This window comes from Pogoniulus pusillus, chromosome 3 (genome assembly GCF_015220805.1).
Source record: "Pogoniulus pusillus isolate bPogPus1 chromosome 3, bPogPus1.pri, whole genome shotgun sequence".
Classification (NCBI taxonomy): domain Eukaryota; kingdom Metazoa; phylum Chordata; class Aves; order Piciformes; family Lybiidae; genus Pogoniulus; species Pogoniulus pusillus.
Genome location: NC_087266.1, coordinates 48374474 through 48400363, shown reverse-complemented (window position 1 = coordinate 48400363; position 25890 = coordinate 48374474). Strand labels below are relative to the sequence as shown.

Sequence of the window (25890 nt, the reverse complement as noted above, 5' to 3'; positions counted from 1 at the left end):
CTCTAGATTGAAAGGAGAGTGTAGGTTGGAAGGGATTTCTGAAAGTCACCTGGTCTAACAAATCTGAAGTGAGATCAGAGCCTTGGTTAGTCTACTTCTGGGTAGAATCATAGAATCAAGCAGGTTGGAAGAGACCTCCAAGATCATCCAGTCCAACCTAGCACCCAGCCCTATCCAGTCAACTAGACCATGGCACTAAGTGCCTCAGCCAGTCTTTTCCTGAACACCTCCAGGGATGGTAACTCCACCACCTCCCTGGGCAGCCCATTCCAATGCCAATCACTCTCTCTGCCAACAACTTCCTCCTAACATCCAGCCTAGACCTCCCCCGGCACAACTTGAGACTGTGTCCCCTTGTTCTGTTGCTGCTTGCCTGGGAGAAGATACCAACCCCCTCCTGGCTACAACCTCCTCTCTTCTGTTGATACCATGACATAACTGCAAGCTGGACAGACTCAGGGTCACAATACTCCCTGTGGCAGAGGTTGTGATGGGGTTTTGGGTTGTTACTGGTTTTTTTTACTTAAATAGGTGTCACACAAACAGTTCCACCTAGGTATCAGCCATATAACAGCCCCTATGCAACCTCAAACAGCAATTTTGGCACCAGGCTGTATGTTCTACATGCAAGAAAACACATGAGAAAACCATCTTGTATATTCAGATCTTCAGTGATGAAATATTCTTATAACTTCTAAGAAAGTTGGTTCAAGTACTAATTATGTCTCCTAAAAAAAAAAGTTTCTAACTTCAGTTTAAACGAACAGATGTCATTGTCTTTTACTTGCTAGACTCAAGACTTCTCCAGCTGTTAAGAGATAGTTTCTAGACTTCCCCATCCCCCAAATGATCACTTCATCCTTTCTGATACAATGACTTCCATTGTGAGTTCCACCAGTGCAAGGCATGCTGTTTGACTGTACATTGTTCAGCTAACTCCCATTATTGCTTCCCATTTTCACAAAGCCTCTCCTGATGAGCAGACAGCTGACTGGGATAAAGCCCTTCAGAAACACTCTCATCAATGTGACTTACAGAAGTCATATGCCTTGGTTTAACCTTTTTTTAATATTCTCCTACTAAGATAACCAAAGTAAAATTAAAAAATAGATTCCACCAGAACAAATTAATTCTACTGATTAAAAAAGAGACCCCAGCAGAACCACTTAATTCTACCAACGCACAGATACCTCACGCAGCTGTTCCACGAGCTCCCTCTCTTCTCTCATCTGTTCCATCTTCCTCCGGATTGTAAATTGTGGGTCTATGGATTCCAGATTTCTCTGTGGTCTTAAGAACACTGTGATTGTAAAAGAAGGCACATTATACTTTAAGAATTAACACCTTGATATGTTAATTTCTAAATTAAGTCAATTCCTTAGGTACTGCCTCCAGCAAAAACTGTTAAAATTCCTTTGTCCTCAGGGAAACAGCAAAATGTGATCTTGAATTACAATCATAAATGGAGTGTTTTGAAGCTCTGAATGGCATCTTGGGCCATCAACACAGTCCAACCTAGCACCCAGCCCTAGCCACTCAACCAGACCATGGCACTAAGTGCCTCAGCCAGGCTTTTCTTCAACACCTCCAGGGACGATGCCTCCACCACCTCCCTGGGCAGCCCATTCCAATGCCAATCACTCTCTCTGCCAAAAACTTCCTCCTAACATCCAGCCTAGACCTCCCCTGGCACAGCTTGAGACTGTATCCCCTTGTTCTGTTGCTGCTTGCCTGGCAGAAGAGACCAACCCCCACCTGGCTACAGCCTCCCTTCAGGTAGTTGTAGACAGCAATGAGGTCCCCCCTGAGCCTCCTCTTCTCCAGGCTAAACACCCCCAGCTCCCTCAGCCTCTCCTCATAGGCTTTGTGTTCCAGGCCCCTCACCAGGTTTGTTGCCCTTCTCTGGACACCTTCCAGCACCTCAACATCTCTCTTGAATTGAGGAGCCCAGAGCTGGACACAGCACTCAAGGTGTGGCCTGGCCAGTGCTGAGTACAGGGGCAGAATAACCTCCCTTGTCCTACTGGCCACACTGTTCCTGATGCAGGCCAGGATGCTATTGGCTCTCTTGGCCACCTGGGCACACTGCTGGCTCCTCAGTATGAATGTCTCCAGATCTAGTTCCTTTCCATCTCAGACTACAAACATCTTTCACCAAAAACTAAATATCAACATCAGTAATTCAATTCTGCCTGAGTAAGACATCCATTGCAACACAAGGGGGAAATACAAGCTGATTGTGAGGCAGTGGGACACTGGTATTAAAAGATTACAAACCAGAAAGGTTAAACAACTAAATCCACCACACACTCAAGAGCATTGGTTATAAATGCTTTGGCTACACAGTGATTTTAGAGGAAAATATTCTAGTCCAGAAAGTTTGGGCAGTCCTGAGCATTCCTTGCCTCTGCATTACTCCCATTTTCCAGCAAGGGAAGCCTGCATCTCAGACACACCTGAAGGTTTATCTTTCACTTTTTGCAAGGTAGAGTTTCTGCCTTTTGAACCCATGGTCAGAATTACTACATAATGCTCATTCCAATAACCTTTTACAAAGTCTCAACAAATTACATGGCCAACAGTTAATAACATGATATGCATTTGACATACCCCAGCCAAGGACAAACTCCCTTGTAAAAGTTCTCACACTGAGTTACCATGCACATAGGTACACTACTTACAAAGAATTTAAGTGTCCTGAATTTGCCAATATTGTCCATTAGATAAACAACTAAATGATTTAACATGACTGAAAATAACAGACAAAAGGAAGGTTGGACTAATGACAAGCAGACATGAAATCATTTAAGAGCTAGATTTCTGTTTGACTGACTTCACTGAGTCCAGACTTAAGTAGGAGTGAAGTTATTACAGAGAGCCATTTGCTAAACCAAAGTATCCATAATGGTATGGATATTGCCTGTCCCAAGCCTTAAAAATATTCCAGAAATGCTGGACTTGGCCTTCCCTGTCACACAGCTTGGCAACAGTTCACCTAAAGATGATACAAAGATACTACATTAATGCATGGCATTTCCCTTTCCAAGGCTACATCCAGGGCTGGTGCATGGGATCCTCAATATTGGCTTCTATCCATGGCTACATCTATGGGAGGAAACTACACAGGGCTGGTGCATGGGATCCTCAATATTGGCTTCTATCCATGGCCTCATCTACGGGAAGAAACTACACAGGGCTGGTGCATGGGATCCTCAATATTGGCTTGCACACACCTACACTGTTTAGATCACTGCAAACCCACCTCTCTTCTACACAATGCCTAAATATAGATCCTGGAACAGCACAGGCAAAAGACATTCCCCAAAGGCATCTTAAACTCAGCCATCTTGTTTTGGCAAGAGTACTTGGATATGGATCTGAATCCTGCTCTACCAACTAACCTCAGTGCCAGAGAGCAGTCTCTGGTCCATTTTGCTTCCTACACTAAGGAGATACACCTTAGGTAACAAACCTAGACCCAGACAAGAGCACCAATCATGATTAAAGGGGAAAAACACTGACTAGCACTAGCACGTGCTAGTCAGTACTGCTCATTTCATTTAGAACAGCAACCTAAAATTAGCACAGATCAAATTCTGTAACAACACAAGTACCACTAGCCTCCTCTGTTACAACATTCAGCAGGGAAACATCAAGTTAGCTTCCCATCATCATGAACTACTTTCAGATTTTCAACTTACTGTTATCACAGCTCTTATATTCCATACTTGTTGCCTTTATGGAGGTAATTTCTTACATATTCTGCTTTTTTATGGTTCTGTAATTGTGACCACAGTGAGCACTGTCAAGTAATGAACTGAATTAAGAATGCTGGTATTCTAAACTACATGTTAGCAGTTATCATTCAAGATCTGTAGTCATGGTTTCAATCTGATATTTTTGACAGTTTAACTACCTTCTAATATCTAACCAGCCTTCTAATTTAGGGCAACTGAAAGAACAACAGTCCTACTTTAAAATAGAAATGCATCTGTCTACCAATTCTTATAAGCAGTTTAATTGGGTGAGGTTTATTTTTTCCACCTGACACTCAACTACTAATGCAGTGTAAGACCCAGACAGCCCAAACATGGCCAACTTTGCATATTAGTGCCATGACTCAATATGCTATGACAATAATGCTCCGAGATAAACAGAACAAAGCAGCAGTAACCATGTCCACTAATATACCTGACCTTCACTCTGCACAGATAAGTTTGACAGCTTACTAAAAGTCTCTATTGGGCAGGAATCACTATTTTCACTTAGCTGATTATTTCAGCTTTGTTTCTTCATGGATTCCTCTTCTAATTATGTTAGCCATGCACCTGCATTAATCAGTGCAGATGAGAGGCAGGATATTTTCATTAACAGGCAATATCTAGGAAAAATAAATAATTCTTTGAAAAAGCAGAAAATATAGTAGTAAAATTATCTGCTGCTTGAGTACAACTTCTATAAACCCTTGAAAAATTAAAGCAAGCAAATAAGTCTATACTGGAAAAGCTTCTTTGAGCAGACACCGTGGGGAAAGTTGTTTTGCCAGATTTGAGAACAGTAACACTCTTCACTGATTTACTTTTCACATGAAAGATTTGACAGTAAATTGCTTCATTTGAGGTATTCAGTTATATAAATACCCCCTAAACAGGATGTGGCTATGGACAAAATTTGGCATTTATCATATATCCAGGTTCCTGAAAACACAAGTTTAAGTAAATTATTTATGGAACACCTACCATTGTCACTGTCTCCTTCAGATGGGATACTGTAGCTAAAGTTGTCCCATGTTTGTGCCTGTGTAAGTGTGTTGAAGGAGATAGGAGGAAGACTGAGGGATGGGTCTGCTGAGGGGAGTGATAGCCAGTCCAACCATGGTGGTATAAGGACCAGAGGGCAAATAAAAGGGGGCAGCAGTATTTCATATATGGCATTAGGATTGCATGGCAATGACAAAGATGTAATTCAAAAGGTGATTAATACAAAATGCATAATTTTTGAGCAAAGGATGAAAGATGGTGCAGAATAAAAAGAAGGAGAAGTTACATGTTAGTAGTTGCAAATCATACAGCATATGTGCAGTTAAGGTTAAGCTTAGGCAGATCACTGTAACCAGAGCATTTCACACAACTTGCTTACAACTGAGTTTTAAGAAAAAAGTACCCATAGATTTTATATCATAGGCCTGACACTGTGAATCAGAAGGTAAATATATCAGGCCTGAAGCTTCAGCAATGAAGTCTTAATAGAATAAGAACCTTGGTATTTTTTAACTACCCAGTAAGAACATCTCCTCCCACAAAGAAAGAAAAGTGGGACTTCCACATGAAAATATTGTTACAACTTGCTAGCTGATTTTGATAGGTAGCTGCTTTGTTATCCAATGGATTTTCATTCTGTTGAATTATGCTCTGCAAGGAGATGTACTACAGATGTAGCATTAGTTATATTTCTTGCTCACCCAGCAGTAAGTCCAAACCCACAAAGGGCTCTCCACCCTAGGAAAGCTCTGGTCCTCTGCAACTTACAGAGAGTTTTCAGAGACAGGAACAGACACACAATACTTCCAAAGGGTGATCCTGAGTTTGCACCATAAGCTTTGGCAAGCCTGCACTGTAGTCTTCTAACACACACACACACAAATTGAGTAACAATCCAGCAGGGCTCCCTAAAGCACACAAAATTCCACTTCTCCCCAGAAGCTGCAAGAGGGTCTTTTCACCAGGTGACTGTTAAATCATGCCATGTTTATAGTTCATTGCCTCTCATCAGGTCACTATGAAGCTAAACTTGTACAGTACAGTCCCTATTTTCCATTCACTCTGCTTTCTATCCTTCAACTAGTCATAATTACACTTCTCAAAAGAAGGCAAAATACCATCAAGTTGTAATGATCACTAATTCTATGTTTTGTCAGTGCTTCTTTTAGCCTCTGAAGGTACAACTATATTTTTGTTGGTTTGTCTCTGTTTTCAGTCTTTTTTTTTCAGTAGAAACAGATCAAAAGCAAAAAAAATGAAGTTTGGAGTATTGCAAGATGCATTAGTAGATGCTGAGGCAAGGCTTCAAGGTCTGGTGTATTAAAGACATTGTGGCAAGAGCTTTGCAATACTCCAGTTTCAACAGTGAGCACCACTGAACATTTAAATCATTTTATTAATCAAGCACAAAGAGCTTAAAGCTATTAATGATTTCAAGGGATTCCTTTTCAGAGAGCAAAAAGCATTTCCCAAGAGCAAAATTACAATCCTACGAAAACCTGTGATTATTGGTTCTTGCCAATGTGAATTCAAGTCCACAATCTACAGATGTGCTTAAAATACAGGAGGAAATAGTCTTAAAAAAACAATAGATTGAAAACCCTCTCTCTTTTCACCCTTTATGCAAAGATCTGACTCTTGAAAATAAACTATCAAGATGACAAAATACATTAATTACCTTTCAAAACACCTGCTTTGGGCACCATGTCAGGCATCAAATATGAACATACCCTACTTTTTTTTTTTCTAGCTTTAAAATGAAACATGTAAAGGACTTTCAGTCCTGAACACATATCAGGATGTACTACTACGGTTTGTACTAAGGCAGAAGTTTAAACTAGTGTGGTTTATCCTCTGGAAGCACTTCCATTTGTATGTGTATTTCAAAAAGAAATGGAAACCTTACCAGAAGTCTAGAACAGTTTCCTTTCACCTTTCCAAGAGACAAAAATCATTATGAAAGGATGAGGGGAGGAAGAAAAAAAAAGCAAGTCAAATAGAAAGCAATATTCATTTAAAACAGATGAAAACAAACATAGTGAAAAAAAGCCTCACACTTCAGGAAGGGGTGGCTGCAAATTTGCTGTCATTTTCCCCACAGAACATGATGCACACATTTTAGTTCCAACACTTCAATGTCTTTTCCATCTTGCACTCAGATTTGAAAGATTTATAAGAACAAGTAATTCAAATGTAAGCTCTAATTAAGTTGAATAGCTAAAACTAATTTCCAATGACTTCTAAGATTTCCCCTGAGGCCACAAAGAACTTAACTGAAAAAAAAAGCTATTGAACTAGGAGTGAGCTGAAAATCTCACCCAGATCACATAAATGATGGACCCCCTAGACTAGCTCAGCTCTAGAGCAGTGGTAGAAAGGTTCAAGCTCACACAAAACTTACAAAGCATTTGAAAAGGAAATAAAATGAAGAAGCTAGACACATGGAAAGCTAACCAGCTTTAACTGGGGAAATAAGCAGTACTCAGAAACATGCCAGTATTTTCAGTCATCTACTACCTCTCTCTATCTGTAAACTGTTCTTATGTGATAGCACAATAAATGTTAACACTACCTTTAGAGTAATCCTAGAGTGGGAGCAGGAGAGAAAAAAATATACAGCTTCACCACTCCTTTGCAAGGTTTTGTTTTGTTACACTGTGTAACTGCCTTCTTATCTAAAGGTGGACCTGAAGTTTCACCATCACCATTGCCCCATTCTCCTGTCCTACTGTGGTAAAAAATTAAAGGTAACCTCATTGAAACAGTGCATGATGAAGTAAAAGATTGTGCACTAACGGTGTTGGCATGGTGAGTCAGCAGTGCATGATAGGGGAAGGAAAATAAATGCAGATTATCAAGTTTTCTGCAACCTAGAGCTGAGATTGAAAAGCATGATAGAATTGTCACACTCAAAGGGATTCAAAGATATTCATTCAAGTGGGTAGAGTACAGAAAATCAACAGATCATAACCAATTAGTCTATACACAGCTGCAACATAGCCAGGGGAAAAACTGTAGGAGTTCTGCACATCTGATCTTCCACCACACCAACTGGAGGACTGGAAAGGACTGCAACCACTGCAGTCTAGTCTCCCTAGAAATCCTCAACAACAAAAAGATTCACTAGGCTATTTTATTTGTGTCTATTACAGTCCTTAAGTGTAAGACATCTTGGCTCACTGACAAACCAAGACACAGAAGCACATGTTAAAATAACTCTTGAATAAGAAGCCACAAGCCTTGTATTCTCTCTCCCATAACACTGCTTCCAGTCCCTGGCTGTAGATTCTGCAAGCAGCTCAGCAGAGCACAGGCTGCATCCTGTGAAAGCAGTAACATGGCACAGGTTTCTTTGCCTTTTATGTCTTTCTCCTAACAGTGTTAGTGTAAAGTTGCCACAACTGTGCAATATTACTCAAGTTTTTTTTCTATTCCTAATCCAAAAGGATCCTTTTGCTCATCATTTAACCTATACCTTAAATATGCAGACAATTAACAACATCTCTATAGCACCAGAAACTTATAACAGCAGAGCCAGAATTTAAACAGTCCAACACACACATGCAGCTGAACAGTTCAAACTGCATATAATCATTACCAGAGAAGTTTTACACAATCTCTCCATGAAACAAGGTTGGTTCAATGCTATTTTTGTTGCTATTAAAAGCTTTTTTAAAGGAAAAAATAATCAAATCTATGGGTACAATTTCTTAAACATTCAAATGTGAAACTGCTGCCATAATTGCTGAGATAGTTTGTTATGGAAACTACAAGCTCGTAGTGGTTTACCAGCATTTGATTAAAACCATTTGTGGTGGATGAAAGACATTCAGAATTAGACCTAAAACACTGAAATATATTGAAAAACTTAGGGTTGTTCTTTAGAGGTGATGTAAGATGACTTAATTTTGACTATCTCAGTGAGGAGACAAGAAAAACTGAGTTAGTCTTGTAGCTGGTGCTGGTTTTTAAGGAAGTTGATATCCAAGCCCTCAGATGCAGCAATGGGTGGGATTTTTTGGTTGGCTTTATGTGGGGTTTTTTTGCTTTAAATAAACTGTTGCTTGTTAAAGGCTTGATGATTATGTAGATTCAGTGCATTGCAATTAAACTCAACTGCTGGCTGAAGTAAACATCTATTCTTCCTCTCATGCTTGATACTTACACAAGCATAATTATAGCCAGACTCACTGCACTGAACAACGTTCAGAGTAATGCATGAGCATTTTCCAAACATATACAACATTCAACAAAATCTGGGCTGTATCACTAGATACTAATTAAGCAAAAGTCATATTTCAATTAGTATGCCAGCACAGATTAGATATATGCATAGATGCATATGTGTATTTATATATATATACACTCACACATATTTTTAAAACATACATACATATAGTGTCATAAAACATCCAATTTTTTCAGGGATGAAAACTGATTAATATATAATGTGATAAACATTATTTTTACAAATTCAATCTTGATTCAAATCAACCTTAAAGTGTTCTAATCTAACTGTTGTTCTAAAAAATGTTTCATCACTGCCATCTTAAGGGAAAAAAAACACAAACACCTACTAACAACACGAAAATGTACACACAAATTGTTGGCTAATTTTCTTTCCCACATTACCTGATCGTGGCTTCAGGCCAAAAGGGATTGTGGTGTTTGCAGTAGGAGACATTGCTGGACTTTTATCCTTGTTCTGTGCAATTCAAGAACACACATATAAGTAACATCCAGAAGATCTCAGCCTAACTGAGATCTATAAAATGCAAAAGGTGGCAATACCATATGCTACAGCTATTCTGCCATAACCTGATTATAATACAGCCCCAAATGTATGAAAACCTCTCTTTTTTTTTTATTGCATCCCATTCCTTTGCTGGAAAATATGAGTTTCTGACTGAAGATTGCAAGATATTTCCTCTAGCTATTAATCAGCTCTGGAGTTTCCCATTTTCTTCCATGTAATCACCTGGTTTCATCAAGCATACACTTTTGTGGCATAGTACATTTAGAAAAACAAAGCCAAGACACACTTTTTCCTCTGATAAGCTTGTTTCTTTCACAGAATTCATTCCCAGTCTGCAAGGTATTGTCCAGGCAACACTGAATTTCTGCCTAAAAATTAGGCAAGAGGAAGTTGAGCATAGTAGGGAAGGTGAGGTAATGTGGTAACATAGTAGGAGTCCCATAACCAAACTCTTATTCAATGAACAAAAGTGGGAATCTTACTCAAAAAGTGATCCCTCATTGCAATTACAGAAAGAACAAAAGTGGGAATCTTGCTCAAAAAGTGATCCCTCATTGCAATTATAGAAAGAACAAAAGTGTGAATCTTACTCAAAAAGTGATCCCTCATTGCAGTTACAGAATGAACAAAAGTGGGAATCTTACTCAAAAAGTGATCCCTCATTGCAGTTACAGAATGAACAAAAGTGGGAATCTTACTCAAAAAGTGATCCCTCATTGCAGTTACAGAATGAACAAAAGTGGGAATCTTACTCAAAAAGTGATCCCTCACTGCAATTACAGAGTGAACAAAAGGGAGACTCTTGCTCAAAAAGTGATCCCTCACTGCAATTATAGAGTGAACAGAAGTGGGAATCTTGCTCAAAAAGTGATCCCTCATTGCAGTTACAGAATGAACAAAAGTGGGAATCTTACTCAAAAAGTGATCCCTCACTGCAATTACAGAATGAACAAAAGTGGGAATCTTACTCAAAAAGTGATCCCTCATTGCAATTACAGAAAGAACAAAAGTGGGAATCTTGCTCAAAAAGTGATCCCTCATTGCAATTACAGAGTGAACAAAAGGGAGAATCTTACTCAAAAAGTGATCCCTCATTGCAGTTACAGAATGAACAAAAGTGGGAATCTTAGTCAAAAAGTGATTCCTCATTGCAGTTATAGAAGTCTCATCACCAAGATGGGTGGAAGGTGTCTGGGTGCTTTTCAGCTTCCAAGGAGCTCGTACATAGTGCAATGTAAAGGGAAGAAACCCCACTTTTTTGCACAAAAAATATGAAGGGGAAGAAAAATCTCCATGAGGAGCTCCCCACAGACCTTCTGCTGAGAGTCACAGTGTGAAAGTGACAGGATCAATAAAATCAGATTCCTCCCTGAAAGCTAATCAAGGACATGACACAAGTGTGCAGAAAGAAATTGTACTGAAATCAATAGAAACTCTTGTCAAAACAACAAAACAACCAAAAAGAGAATGTGGCAGAAAGGCCAAAATCTAAAAAAAAAATTAAATGTTTTATACTAAACTCCAAAACTCAGAAACAAACTCATCAGAAACTCGATTCCTGATTTTCTACCCTAGTAAGTCCTTAAGATAATAGGAACACACCACAGGCCAGATAAATCACATAGCCACTGTTGATGAGCTCAGTCATATTTTTTGTGATACTCTATTGCATGTTTCCTTTTGTACACAAACCATTCATACAAAACACAAGAGACAAACAAATGGTGCAGGAATCTTACCTCATTGTGAGAGGTTTGCCCACTTGTATTCCAAACAATTAGGTCATTCTGCTTGTTGGCAAAGGAGGGGAAAGAAGATTGTTTGAGCTGCAATGTTAGTGATACACCACAACAGGATATTTTATCTGATGATGCTCAGATACATAATAACACTTCACTGATTTTTTTTTAACTAAAACAATTAATTTTCATGAATAATAAATACTTTTATTGCTAGTTATAACAACACTAAAAAAATGCTGACATTATTTGCACAGCTTTGTCATGCATATTCATTTTTAATCCTAATTAGAGATGTATTTTAAGGTTTGTTGGTTCTAGTTTTGTTTCAAAGATTCTGCAATTCAACTGTCACCAAGGGTTTAATGTGGAACTCTACTCTTTTAACATAGATTTGAAAAGCAGTCTGTAAGCAATTCATTTTATCATTGTAATGTAACATACCTTTTGTTACCACATCTGCTACAGTTGAATTGGAAACACGTAAATGGTATTAATAAGTATGAAATGCAATCAGGCAGCAGAAACAGTTAGCATAAGTAAAAACAAGTTAGAATTCAAGTCAAAATGATTTACTTTGGGCCTTTTTTCTTTTCTTTTTTAAACTGATTCAAAAACAGCATCCCTATGGGAGGAGATGAGAGGACACCAGGCTCAAGAGGTGCTATCTTCTGCCTTTGTTGCCTTCTATCCCCAAGGTGTTTGTGTACCCCTTCCTTAAGCTTATTCCCATTATTATGTGAACCAGCTGCTCTAAGATGGCCTTTTAGCATAATCAGTTGATTCTATTCTATTCTATGCTATTCTATTCTATGGGCAAACTTGATGGGACCCTGATCAACCTGATCTAGTTGCTCACTGCAAGGGGGTTGGATAAGATGACAGGATGAGGCATTTAGTGCCATGGTCTAGATGAGTGGCTAGGGCTGGGTGCTAGGTTGGACTGGATGATCTTGGAGGTCTCTTCCAAACTGGTTGATTCTTTGATTCTAAACCTGGGGACTCACATGCTTGAGCACTCCTGTACTCAGGGACTATGTTCTTGTGACAGATATGCTAGTTATGCCCATGCTGCAAGTCTAAATTCCCTCACAGCATGCAGGTCACTTGTCAGAATCTTTAACTTATGCTAAACTGAATGAATTTAGTAGCACAAGTGGTGCCACAAGTGCTTTCTGTACTACACAGAATGTAGCATGTACTATGAATATAGACAGACTGTTATGTAATCGTGTTCTCAGAATCTTCTGGCAAAAGCAGCCACAAAAATCCCTGTAATGACAGCTTCTGAAGTAGTCACATATGTACCAAATATTTAAATTAGATTTTTTTACATAGTTCTTTACTGCTGGATCATTGCAAGGTACACAGAACTTTAAATCATTTTTAAACTTGAAAACTATCTTCTCAACCTACATACTGGCTGCAATATTAAACACATCAAAACCACTGCTGTTAACAAAACCTTAGCCATTTATGTAACTCCAAGAGTATTTGGGGTGAGGGGGAAGAGGAATCATTTTATTGGGTATCTAAGTTTGAGGTGACATTTTTCCTGAGGAAAAGGTCTTAATCAAATTCTCATTCAAGGCTGACTTTGAGATTCACATCAAGGCAAAGGAACCCTAATGGACTAAATCCACTGTTATTCCCACATGCAAATTCACAGAATGCAATGATCCATTCTAAATGTTTCTATGTTTATTGCACCCAGGCACCTCCATACCTGATTCAACGACCATTTTTCACCCTGTTCACAGGGCTTTGCTTTCTCCATAATCAAATCTCTCCTCCTCTGAAATTCTAGTTCCTCTTCAGCATTTTCTCTCTGTAAGATAAGTAACTCTTTAGACTCCACATCACAGTGAAGAGAAATGTACCTTACTTTGCCCAGGAGGTGTTCAAGAAAAGACTGAATGAGGCATTTAGTGCCATGGTCTAGATGACTGGCAAGGGCTGGGTGCTAGGTTGGACTGGATGATCTTGGAGGTCACTTCCAACCTGGCTGATTCTATGACTCTATGACTCCTGAGGTCTCTTCCAACCTGGTTGATTCTATGGTTCTAAGTATTTCTTACAAATACTGTGATGAAAAGTGAACAAAGAAATAAGCAGATACTATATACTTGCAGTTCCAGTGCTAATAGTTAGGTAATGTAAACCTAAGCAGAGTACTTCATAAACAATACCAGTTCACCTGTCAGAATACAGGTCAAATAAGCAGCATCTCTCACATGGTAAAATCCCAAATCATTCTTCATATTCTCTCTGTAGCTAGGGACAGCACTCTGGAAGAACACTTATTTCTAGTTCATACAGCAGTTGGGGGTTAGACTTAATGAATGCACTGTTTTCCTACACCAGAATCAGGGAGACAGGGGGGTGGGATGAGAGATGAATATTCATAGCTGAGCTATGAACTGGAATACATGAAAGAGACACTCAGAGGGGAAAAAAAAATGAAAGATGAAAAGAAGTAACTGATAAACCCAGAAAGGTTTTATACACTCACATGTTAAAAAAGGAAAACAATTTCAGAAAAAACACTAAAGAAAAAATAATTTTGTCTTCCAGTCTAATCATTTTTCTCCCTTCTTTCAAATAAACTGATGAAATCTGTTTTCTTTTCCTCTCTTTCCCCCTGATATTTTGTAATAACAGACTCATAAACGTACCTGACCAAGGGAAGACATCTCCATCTGCATTTGACTGCTATGTATAAAGACAAACAAATGCAAATATGTAATTCATTGTGCAGAAACTTGGGTGTGATGAAACTAACAAATGTGTCACTTTGTTTCTAAAATAGATAGATAAACACACTTTACTGTAGACTCTTGAAATTCTAAAGCTGTTGCTGGTTCCATGGGATACAGATTCACACCACTGCTCTCTGAAATATCCATGCTTAATCTGCAAGGTCTGAAATAAAAACATCGCACTGGGGTACAGATTTGGCAACCACTCTGTTCAGTAGTTAATTTCAAACAAATGGATTTATGAAACACTTCTATAATAATAGCTTCAACTTGCTCAGTGTAATCTCTTAACTTTCTGAAATGTCTCCTGTCACCGTTTCAGTCAAAGCAATGTTAATGCTTTCATCTGCAAGATATCACCCTGAGCAATGGTTTGTACCAAAAGAAAAGGGCCTTTTTACTGCCAACAAGCATGTCATTATCTAGAAAACTGTAAATTTCTACATCCAACCTATAGCATCCTCCTTTCAAATAGAATTTGCAGCCCTGGCTCAATAATAAAATCTGAAGTGGATGAAAATGAAGCAGTGCAATAATAAATTCACAACAGACAATGATCAGAAAGCAGTGAATACAGGAAAGGCAATATAGGAATTAAGAACATATGTGAACTACTGAAAAAGGTTGAGTCTGAAGTATTCCTTTCCAGAACAGAAATGCTGCTTATGTGCACATAGGGTAAGCAGAAACTCTGCATAACAGTAGGACAGCAGTAACCAAACAAGTGTTTTACAAGTTCAGTAGTCACAGGCCTTAGTGAGAATAGCTGCAGGCAATACGTTTCACCCTGACCTCTGGTCAGTGCATCTCAGGTGTGTCAGCACCACCTACTATTTCTGCCCTTAAATGTTTTTTTGGCTTGCAAGAAAGATAATTCTGGGTGGAATTGGTTACTAGAACTAGGTGATCAGAGTTTTACTGATGCACAAAGGAAACTTCCTTGGGGAAAGTGTGGCACATTCCGGGCTCGCATCAAAAGCGCATGAAAGCTTGGGTGTATCTTAAACCAAGGAACAATGGAAGCAGTTTAATTCCTTTGCAGATCTGAATAAAGATACAAAAATTATTCAATATGAAACCCTGAATTTCCTCACACTGTTTTATAAATGCAAGTATATAACAAACTGCCACATAGCCCTGTAGTAGGAGGAAGTTCTTCACAGAGGGAGTGATTTGCCATTGGAATGGGCTGCCCAGGGAGGTAGTGGAGTCACCATCCCTGGAGGTGTTCAAGAAAAGACTAGGTGAGGCACTTGGTGCCATGGGCTGGTTGACTGGGTAGGGCTGGGTGCTAGGCTGGACTGGATGATCTTGGAGGTCTCTTCCAACCTGGTTGATTCTATGATTCTGTGGCTCAGAGGATTAAAAGCCTATGGCATCATCTGTCAAGCATTTAACACCCAGGTATATCTTGTCAAGTATGTCTGGATGTTAACACACAGGAGATGTACACTGAAAGGCCCAGATTATGTGCTCAGTAAATTAAAATAAACACTCATATTTCAAGGTTAGAAAAAGAAAGTGCAGACACAACCACTCCTTTCTAGAATACATAGAAATACTATCAAAAAAGTCCAGCAGATAAATACAGACATGCATGAAATAATTAGCCATTTTTAAAAGCCCCATTTCAGATTTACTATACTGTTAGCAATGAAAGCATGGGAAAACATTAATTTTCTGTATTTTGTTGCTTTTTCTAATAACAAGAAATAAATATGTAGGAAAGATTGATGCAATATATGACAAAACCCAAAATCACAAAATTTATAAGGCTGAGAGAGTATTTCTTTAATATTTTTTTTTCCAAATCAAACTTTTTCCTTTTTAAATGGCACCACTTTTTTTTCTCCCACAAAGAGGTCTCATATGAGGTGCAGAAGGAAGGGCAGATCACCTCAAAGAAACCACAGGAATTAAAAAGCTTTCCTAAGTTTGTAAGAAGGTTTATTAAGCAACAATACTTGTGATTCAAGTATTTTGCATATATGATTGAAGAATTCTGGCATTCTTTATCTAATCCAAAACAAAGCAAATTCATTTTGTCTCCAGAAATACTAACAGAAGTGAATTTCTATCCTAAGTAGTACAAAGGTCTGAAAGGTGGAGAAGTGGGATCAAAATAGGGACCTGAAATAGTGAACAGTGTAGTCAAAAGAACAAATGACTGCAGTGAACAGGCCACGGAAGGAAGGAAGAAGCAAGGATACCTAAAGCTGGAAGTAACAAGGACTAGTTTTCAAGTGAGGTTAGTAAACTTCTGAAGGTAATTAGACAAAGAAAAGCAAGAGCAAGCATTTGGACAGAACTACCTACACTACTCCTGTCAGTCATTTTCAGTAGGCTGAGCATCCCTTTTCTTTTAAATGCTTATTCCTTTGTTTGATCAGACATTCAGAGTCATTCCAACAGGCACCTGAATTACAAAACCTCGCTTTCTCCAGACAAGGGAAAGCTAAAAAACTTTCTCTAGATGCATATTTTTGACTTCAGAGGGAAAATACAGAAACTCCACCACTAATTCAGACACCTCCTGTATGTGCTCCACTGAATTGGAATGAAGCTGAGGTTAGAACAACTCCTGCACTCCCGCATAACACAGCAAACATGAATAAGCAGAGGAGATTCTGTAGCCCCTAGAAGAAAAGTGACAATCCTAGACAAAACTTCAGAAAATCACAGCAGTGTTAGGGGCATCTCTAACTCTATATATAGTTTTCTTTTATAGCTAAAATCCTCCTTAATTTACTGTCTGAAAGACAAAGCAAGTTTCTTTCTTAGCTATTTAACACCACTATGCTAACAAAGCAATTCATAACCCCAGAGAACTTGCAATGGTTGGTTAAAAAAAGAACTCTGAAGTCATTCACAACAGTTAATTACATTACATTAACACAGCAGCTACTGTAAGCATACCTGTTGGGATCTTGTAATAAATCTACTGCTTCTCTGAGTTGCTCTATCATTGCTATATCAAGAGTTTGTTCTTCTGATAAATTTATTCTATAACAGAAAACAAAAAGTATTCAAAACAAAAGAGGTACAGAGGCAGTTAGGAAGGGTAGTCTAAACTTCCTTTTGTAAGCTAGACCTTCCAACTGGCAATCAAACACTACACAGGGGAAGCACCAATATGTGCTGAATTTATACAAAGTTTCTTGCAAAAAAAAATTCTTCAGCACTGCCATTAAATTCTGGCAGCCTAATACATACATAAAGAAATGTGATGAAGTAAAACTTGTAGCATTCAATTAGACTGACTTCTAAAACTGAATATTTAACTCTTAATAACCGCTCTCATTACATGTATTGTTTCTAAGTAAGTACTAAACAGAGTGACTCTTTTAACAGACCAGCATGCTTCCTTTTGCTTTTCAGTATTTCTTATTCTTTTGAGGGGTTAGAAACACAAATCTCCTGTTAGCTCTGCCATTCAGGCTCTTTCAGAAAGTACTTATCCTTCCCTTCCTTCAGCTTTTGGTTTTAAATCATATACAACTCCACTGTTCTGATGAGTGACAGCTTCACAATACACTGCCACATTAAATCTCCTCTTCTCGTGCACTTGCTTTAGCAACTGATGTTCACTTGCTCTGTCCTTCAATTCATGTCTGTGAATTAATGACTACTTTGGGGTTCAAGTTATGACCAAAGGAAAATAAGACTGAGGGATTTTTTTCCAATTCCAAATATTTTCTTTTCTTTCAATTTACATTAAATTTAGTTCTTGCAGATTTGGATAAATTCCTTTTTTATCAATGCCATTAAGAGACTAAATATTAAAGTACCCAATTAAAAAGCTTGCATTATCTATGGAGGTTAAAATCCTACAGTGTTAGTGGTGCATACAAATTACTCAGCTTTAACATAACGTCCACTCTATTTGACAATAATGGGTAAAATATCTGAGTACACACAAAGTGCAAGGCTGTACTTCTCTGATACCTTCAAGTCTACACAATTATTATCTGATCAGGAAATGTCACTTCTGGTCAAATGAAGTAAATGGCACAGCTAATTACTTATAGACACATAAGAAATACTCACATTTCGTCTGTTTGCCATTGTGTGTCCTCTTCTATTCTCAATAATTCATCACACTCTGCTGCTCTGCTCTGTAAGCAAAGTGATATTGAGAACTGAACTTCACAATTAAGTAGGCAGATAAATTTTGCTTTCACAATCAGCAGTGACCTAATTTCTGTAACAGTTTAGAGTGGCTAGCTGAAGCAATCCAACTTCTCCTCCACTCCTCGCTCCAGACCCATTTAAGATACCAATTACAATATCTTCACTGATTTTATTGAGGCCAGAAGCTCAAAGCCTCAATTAATGGAAACAGGAAAGTCAAGCAGCAGGAGAATTCTTTATTCTATGTCCCAGATTCAATTTGTGCCTTTCTGGTGCATGTAAAAATGCTTCAAATAACCATAACCCTAACTCTCCTCTTACTTGCTTTTACCACAACCACATTTGTTTACAGAGCAAGAATATCCCAAATACACAAACAGTAACAATTATGCACTTCAGCCATGACTATCAATACAATTCCTTCTTGGCAACTTATTAACAGCCACAAACTAATTTTTTAAAGAACAAACCATACTAAAAGCTGCATGCAGGAATTTCTATCTGTCAACCAGTTATTTCAGGTTCAGTGTAGGCATATATTAAGAGTTTCCACTGTCCTACCTGTAACTATAAAGGGCTATATATCAGAAAACCTGACTCTCTCTTTTTGTTGCTTCCATTTGTTGCCTTGCAATTCTCTTTTCTCTTTCATTTCAGACAGGCAGGAACACTGAAGTAGTTCAGCTGTCAGTAAAGACAGAAGCTCTCTGAATGGCTGTGCATTTGTACTAGTAGAGAATGGACAGTGGAAAACAGAGAAGCTTATCCCCTTTTGTGTCATGTTTGGCACACTGGTTGCATCACCCTGTACCAATAAATACTATCCAACTCTGCCAGATGTGTCACTGAACAGTTTAAACAGCTTCTCTAATGCTCTCCAAAGATGGCCTTTTCCCTGGTGTCAATCCCTACTACAATTAATAAAGTCATTCTTTATTCTTCTACTTCTCCAGACAGGAACTAAGTGCTCAATTTTTCCCCTCACAAGGGCATACATCAGATGATGACAAAACCACAGCACTTTTTCTAGGAGGTGATTGTCAGTGTCTAGGTATAACAATATAACTAAGATAAATGAAGCCATATGAATTAGGATAACTTAATTACAAAACTTCAAAAATACTCCAAGCCTAAGCTTTGTTTTTGCACTGCAAGTTGTACCAATTTTATGTCTGATTTGGTAAGCCAGAATGTATATGCTTATAATAGACTCTTGTTGTCCCTAAAGGCATCCTAATACATGGCTAAATAAAACAGAAGGAACACAACAAACTCAGAAATCTGCACAAGAAGGAAATTTCCCTGAATTTAGAATTCTCAGAATAAAATGGAGATGTGCTACCTGTTCAACTGCTGATCTCAATTGCCATAGACTTAAGATGATATTGAAAATAAAAAAAAAATAAATTAAAACTAAACTTAATACAACCTAACCTATATTTTACTGAACCAAGTTATTTTAGACAACATTATCTTATTACAGCAACCTTCAAATGGTACAATACAGAAAAAAATCAAGATTATGAGGTGGGAATGAGGAAAACAAATATAAAATATATGCATAATGTAAGAGTTTCAGATGTAAGTACTACTCTGTTGGGGAGTGGGAAGTATTTATTCCCTTTTAAGTAGTTCATTCAACTCAAACATGTGCATGTGATGAAGATTTGCATTCAGGAAACTCATAATCATCTATTAACATTTTAACTATCTAAAATGCTACTACTAACAACATCTTAACTATCTAAAGACATCCCTCAATCTTATTTCACAGAATAAAAGTATTGTTTCAGTATAAAAGTCACAAAAGAACAGGCCAATATAAGACAACCTGTAACAGCCTAAACATCCAGCAACTATAACTAACTAATAAACAACACTACTGAACTCACATTTATATTTGAAAATAAACTAATAATGAAAACATTCAACATGTATTTACCATGGGAATAAAGTTTTCTGATACACAGAATCAACCCGGTTGGAAGAGACCTCCAAGATCATCCAGTCCAACCTAGCACCCAGTCCTGGCCAATCAACCAGACCATGGCACTAAGTGCCTCAGCCAGGCTTTGCTTGAACACCTCCAGGGATGGTGACTCCACCACCTCCCTGGGCAGCCCATTCCAATGCCAATCACTCTCTCTGCCAACAACTTCCTCCTAACATCCAGCCTAGACTTCCCCCAGCACAACTTGAGACTGTGTCCCCTTCTTCTGTTGCTGGTTGCCTGGCAGAAGAGACCAACCCCCACCTGGCTACAGCCTCCCTTCAGGTAGTCGTAGAGAGCAATGAGGTCCCCCCTGAGCCTCTTCTTCTCCAGGCTGCACACCCCCAGCTCCCTCAGCCTCTCCTCATAGGCTTTGTGTTCCAGGCCCCTCACCAGCTTTGTCACCCTTCTCTGGACATGTTCAGCACCTCAACATCTCTCTTGAATTGAGTGGCCCAGAACTGGACACAGCACTCAAGGTATGGCCTGACCAGTGCTGAGTACAGGGGAAGAATAACCTCCCTCATCCTACTGGCCACACTGTTCCTGATGCAGGCCAGGATGCTACTGTGTCTCTTGGCCACCTGGGCACACTGCTGCCTCATCTTCAGCCTACTATCCACCAGTAGCCCCAGGTCCCTTTCCTCCTGGCTGCTCTCAGCCACTCTGTCTAAGTTTTGTTGATGGGGACTTTTTTCCCTTTATTTTAAACACTAGTTTTCTGTAGGTGAAGAAGATCTGCAGGAGTTTTGTTGCTAGAAAAATGTATTTAATACCATAACATTACTTCATAGCTTCAGCCATTACAGCTAACACTGAAAGTCTTCTTGTATTTTACTAATAGAAGCAAACATTGTTCAGGTCAAAATATAACACAAAGAGTAGACATCTGCCAATTGTTTCTTAAGGCCTTAAACACATTTAAAGGGTAATTCAACAGCCATGATAGCAAGATTTAACTAAACTGGTCTCTTTCTCTAAACTGTCTGCAGTTTAACTGTAGAGCAAACAGGAATGCCAAAGTAGTGAAGATACTCTGTCCCTCTTAAAAGTGTCAACAACTTGCCTTAATGTAGCTCATAAATTCAGTAGTAAGCGTATCCGACTCATCAAACTGGCTTCCTGTTCCTCTTGACTTATCATTGACAATCAAATGAGAAGATCCTTGATGGAATTCTACTAATAACAACAATTAAAAAAAAAAGAGAAAGAGAGAACAATTACTTCTGGTTCATCTCAACCTTTCTTACTCCATGTAATTTATATGTGTTACATATTACACAGAATACGTAACAGAATATCTATTATAGAGCTCAAAAATAAAGCTGAAAATCAAAGCATATTAAAATCTTAAAATGCAGAAGTGATGGCAATTCATTTTAAAGTTCCAATAAATCAATACCTTGTGCCCATACAGCTGCAGTCCACAAGCACACAGAGGGCACTGATGTAGCCAGTTAAGCAGCACACATGCTATTTCCCTTTTTACATGACTGTGCATGGCTTTTGGGTAGGTAGGCACTTACCACAAAAAGATTAAACTGCAAATGGTAGTGAAATGCTGTTCTTCAGCAACAAAAATTACTACTATTAAGATATTCAACTGGTGCCAAACTAAACACTGAAAATTCCAAGGAAAATTAACAGTAAATGACACGGAACTCATTTAAAAGTTATGTTTGTAGACTCCTGAAAGATTGATGCCTGTTGGGCTGTGACTTTTGCAAACTGAATTTACAGTGCTGTACATGAAATTGCATTTAAATTCCACTTTTCTCCCATTCTAACCTTTTCTTGAGTTAGCATGGTGACCTGAATCTTCCTTTAGAACCTGATCTTCTTCCACAATGTCTGACATGGGAACATTAAAGCTGATAGTATCTTCATCAGATGGCTAAGAAGAACCAAGAGAAACACTAGTTTCAGCTTAAACAAAGATAAGAATGCATACATTAAGAGGGGGAACTAAAATGGGAGAAATTACAAGAGCATCAAACATGACCAAATCCTTTTGTAGGAAAGCTGCAGTCATACTGAATACATCCTCACAGGAGGTTTGCCAAGGAGAACAATTACTCTATCCTCTTCTCCTGTCTTTCTCACTGCACTAGCTCTCTACTTGCAGTGACATCACTGGTGCTCTCTCTGTGCTTTCTTAGGACAGCTAAAAGCAGAAGCTCCTCAAAGCCACCAAATTTTGCAGGAAAACTGAGCCTATCACAGTCCTTAGTTCACAGGATGTCAGGGGTTGGAAGGGACCCAAAGAGATCATTGAGTCCAACAGAGCAGGACCGTACAATCTAGCTCAGGTCACAGAGGAATGCAGCCAGAACTTTGTAGACTGAGGCAGTATCTTTTACTAGATTAACTAGTAGGGGTGAAAAAAAGCACAAACTCTCAAGGGCAGCAGCTTTTCTTCACTGACTTAAAAGCTGTCTTAGTTGATACACTAAACACATTACTTTTTATCTACACACTTAGGCTGTCCGTGACAGCCAATTCTGCACTCTGAAACAGGCAGGATGGTTTTCTTAGCAGTCACACACACAGCTATTAGGAAAATGTGGTGGAAAAGAATGCTAAAAGCCAATCAATTTGGAAATAGAAAACCATTTCTAGCTCTCACTTTCAGGGCCTACAGATTTCTGCAGTTGATTCTGCAGGTGTTTCCTGTCAGTATGCCACAAAAGAGAAACCATCCAAAGCAGTTTGTGATAATGCAAAAGTATTATTCCTTCACAGGTGAAATACTGCAATCCTTTTCCTTTTCCCACAGCTTGATTTTCATTCAGCTAGTTACAGAAGAAATTAGGCCTCAAGAGATTTAGGTTGGACATGAGGGACAATTTGTTCCCCAAAAGGGTTGCCAAGCCTTGGAACAGGCTGCCCAAAGCACTGGTGGAGTCTCCATCCTTGGAGGGCTTTGAAAGCCACATAGATGTTGTGCTGAGGGACATGGCTCAACGGTGACCTGGCAGTGCTGGGTTAATAGCTGGACCTGATGATATCAAAGGTCTTTTCCAAACAAAATGATTTTGTGATACAAGAATAAAAAAAACCCTAAAGTTATTCCAACAATGAATTCAGCTGATGTGCTTTGCAAAAAAAAATCTCCAGATGCATTCTTGCCACTGCTAATGCACTGTCACCCTTATGGGCACTACAGCAGGGGCACCATGGATCTCAAAAAGCACCCTCTTGTTCTAATGAATTTTCATTGAGCAAAAAATAGTGCTGAAGGTAGGTGGAAAGATAATCAAAATGCTAGACTGTTCCTAGACAACGAGGTACAGGAGTGTGCTGCATTAAAGCAGAAGTTGCTTTCACATTGCTGTGATCAACTGTACAGCTGCACTACAAGATACCTTTCCCTTCAAATGCCCCAAAGGACTACAGAACTGATGCTGTAATGACTATCTTCTGTCTGGATTGTTGGCAATTTGCTCATTTCATCAAGGACTTCCTCCTACACCTAATTAGCAAGCTTTATGAAAACTACTTTAGTAGTCAAATGAGTGATTCCTTTAAGTTACACAAATGCAAAATGACATTCATAGAATCATAGAATCACCCAGGTTGGAAAAGACCTCCAAGATCATCCAGTCCAACCTAGCACCCAGCCCTAGCCACTCAACTAGACCATGGCACTAAGTGCCTCATCCAGGCTTTTCTTGAACACCTCCAGGGATGGTGACTCCACCACCTCCCTGGGCAGCCCATTCCAATGGAAGCTCAAGAGTCACTGGCCTTCAGATTAAATTCTAGTTGGCTTTTTTTGTACTGGTGTATTCACAACCCCCTTCCAAACCCATGCTTTATTGATCACTTTATGACTATTTAATATTTACTAAATGTTTTGCTTACAGATTTCTGACTGTGATTAAAGTCTGTGAATCTGCATTCACAACATGTTGATATTTCTTGCACAATTCTCACATTTAACACAGGTATTAAAGGTCACATCAGAAGGAAAAGTGAATGGTGAACTTACTACCAAATACACCTGAGGCTGCTGATCTCAACATCTATTTTCTCCTTAATATTAGAGCAATAGGTAAGACAGGATGAAATGAGTAAACAGTACTCATATAAAAAGCCTCTGTGCTAACAAAAATTTATTGGTTCACTGTTGGTTGTCTTTAAAACACTTTTTTGCAGCTTTCCAATTGCTATATTTTGATTACAGGAAAGATGATCTATTTTCTAAAGGTGTTATTTATAGCTGAAGAGGAAATTGCTGGAATAACAGTTTTATTAACAAGCTAACTTAGCTTCAGGAAGTGTAAGAATGGCAAAACAGTTTGTGTCTCAATGGCCTGAACCTACTCTTCTCCAGCTTCGCTCCATTCCCCCCAGTCCTGTCACTCCCTGATATCCTGAAAAGTCCTTTCCCAGCTTTTTTGTAGCCCCCTTCAGATACTGAAAGGCCACAAGAAGGTCACCTGGGAGCCTCCTCTTCTCCAGACTGCACAGCCCCAACTCCTTCAGTCTGTGCTCACAGCAGAGCTGCTGCAGCCCTCTGAGCATCCCAGTGGCCCTTCTCTGGACACACTCCACATCCTTCTTGTAATGGGGTCTCCAGAACTGGATGCAGTACTCCAGGTGGGGTCTCACCAGAGCACAGTAGAGGGGGAGAATCACCTCCCTCGACCTGCTGGCCACACTTCTCCTGATGCAGCCCAGGATCTGGCTGGCCCTCCAGGCTGCAAGTGCACACTGCTGGCTCATACTGAGCATCTCGTCCAGCGGCACCCCCAAGTCCCTCTCCTCAGGGCTGCTCTCCAGCCAGTCACTGCTCAGAAAAAACTCACTGCTGCCTAACTGCCACAGCATGTAAGTGCACTGAGATCTGAGAAGCTTCTGAAGTTCCTATGCTACAGCAAACTGTCATAGTGATGATCATACCAGGACAATGCAGACTGTCTTTCCTGTTGTTTCTCAACAGGAAAGAGTCATCATTCAGAGGCAAAATGTTAATGGAAGCCAGGTGTGCAACCCCTTAGCCCATTTATATTTTGGAAACAGCAGATGTCCATTCTATTTTGATCCTCATTCTCCAGATTATGTGAATTGTTTGAGAACTGTAATGAATTTTCACAACTGGTAGGTTGTTGATCCCATGTAACCTTACTGTCCTCTCCAGAAAGAGCACAGAAAAAGGAGAATAACTATCCCAGTCCCCTTTAATCTATGTTTTAGACATTTCTCAGTAAGACATCCATGCCAAGGATGTGGCTGCAGACTTTTGATCACTAAAATCAATCACATTGTTACCCAGCTAAAAATGTTATCAACATGTGGATGCTAGAAAGGGGACCAGACAAATTCAGGCAACTTACCTCTGTTGCAGACAAACGTTTATCACCATTATCACTACCAACACCTGAATCTGAGTCCTTTTTACTTGGGTAGATGTCATCAATGCTAGATGTGAATAAAAAACCCAAAGCAAGTCAATAAAAAGCTGTCATATCATTTACCATTAGAATTCTGTCCTGCTTTCACATTAATCAAAGCAAAATTCCAGCCAGTCATAATGGTAGAGGGTTAAATAGCCTATTGTGGCTAACAACTACAAATAACCAGTTTGAGAGTAAAACTGATCAGAAGGAAAGGCTGGTTAGCCTAAGGACTGTGAAAATCATCTACTACAAAGCTCACTTTTCTCTACAGAGTAGGCAAAAATGCTTAGTTATTAACTAAGAAGCACAGGAGTGCAGCTGAAGCCATTTATCCATGAGATTAGCAACTAAAC

General features: G+C 39.1%; 1 protein-coding gene across 21 annotated transcripts in view; it reads right to left on the bottom strand.

The window, feature by feature from the left end:
* LRCH1 (leucine rich repeats and calponin homology domain containing 1) overlaps positions 1 to 25890 on the bottom strand; it is a 120389-nt gene that overhangs the window by 22219 nt on the left and 72280 nt on the right. For 10 of the 21 annotated variants that reach the window (XM_064175440.1, XM_064175449.1, XM_064175458.1 and 7 more), the window contains 12 exons: positions 25475 to 25559; positions 21924 to 22029; positions 21202 to 21314; positions 18062 to 18129; positions 16931 to 17017; positions 14079 to 14177; positions 13931 to 13967; positions 12982 to 13083; positions 11256 to 11306; positions 9393 to 9465; positions 4740 to 4844; positions 1191 to 1300 (listed from right to left, as the gene is read on the bottom strand). In XM_064175440.1, coding sequence (XP_064031510.1) covers positions 1191 to 1300; positions 4740 to 4844; positions 9393 to 9465; positions 11256 to 11306; positions 12982 to 13083; positions 13931 to 13967; positions 14079 to 14177; positions 16931 to 17017; positions 18062 to 18129; positions 21202 to 21314; positions 21924 to 22029; positions 25475 to 25559 — 1036 coding nt within the window. The remainder of the gene's footprint in view (positions 1 to 1190; positions 1301 to 4739; positions 4845 to 9392; positions 9466 to 11255; positions 11307 to 12981; positions 13084 to 13930; positions 13968 to 14078; positions 14178 to 16930; positions 17018 to 18061; positions 18130 to 21201; positions 21315 to 21923; positions 22030 to 25474; positions 25560 to 25890) is intronic. The other 11 variants (XM_064175420.1, XM_064175384.1, XM_064175482.1 and 8 more) reach the window with 9 other exon arrangements.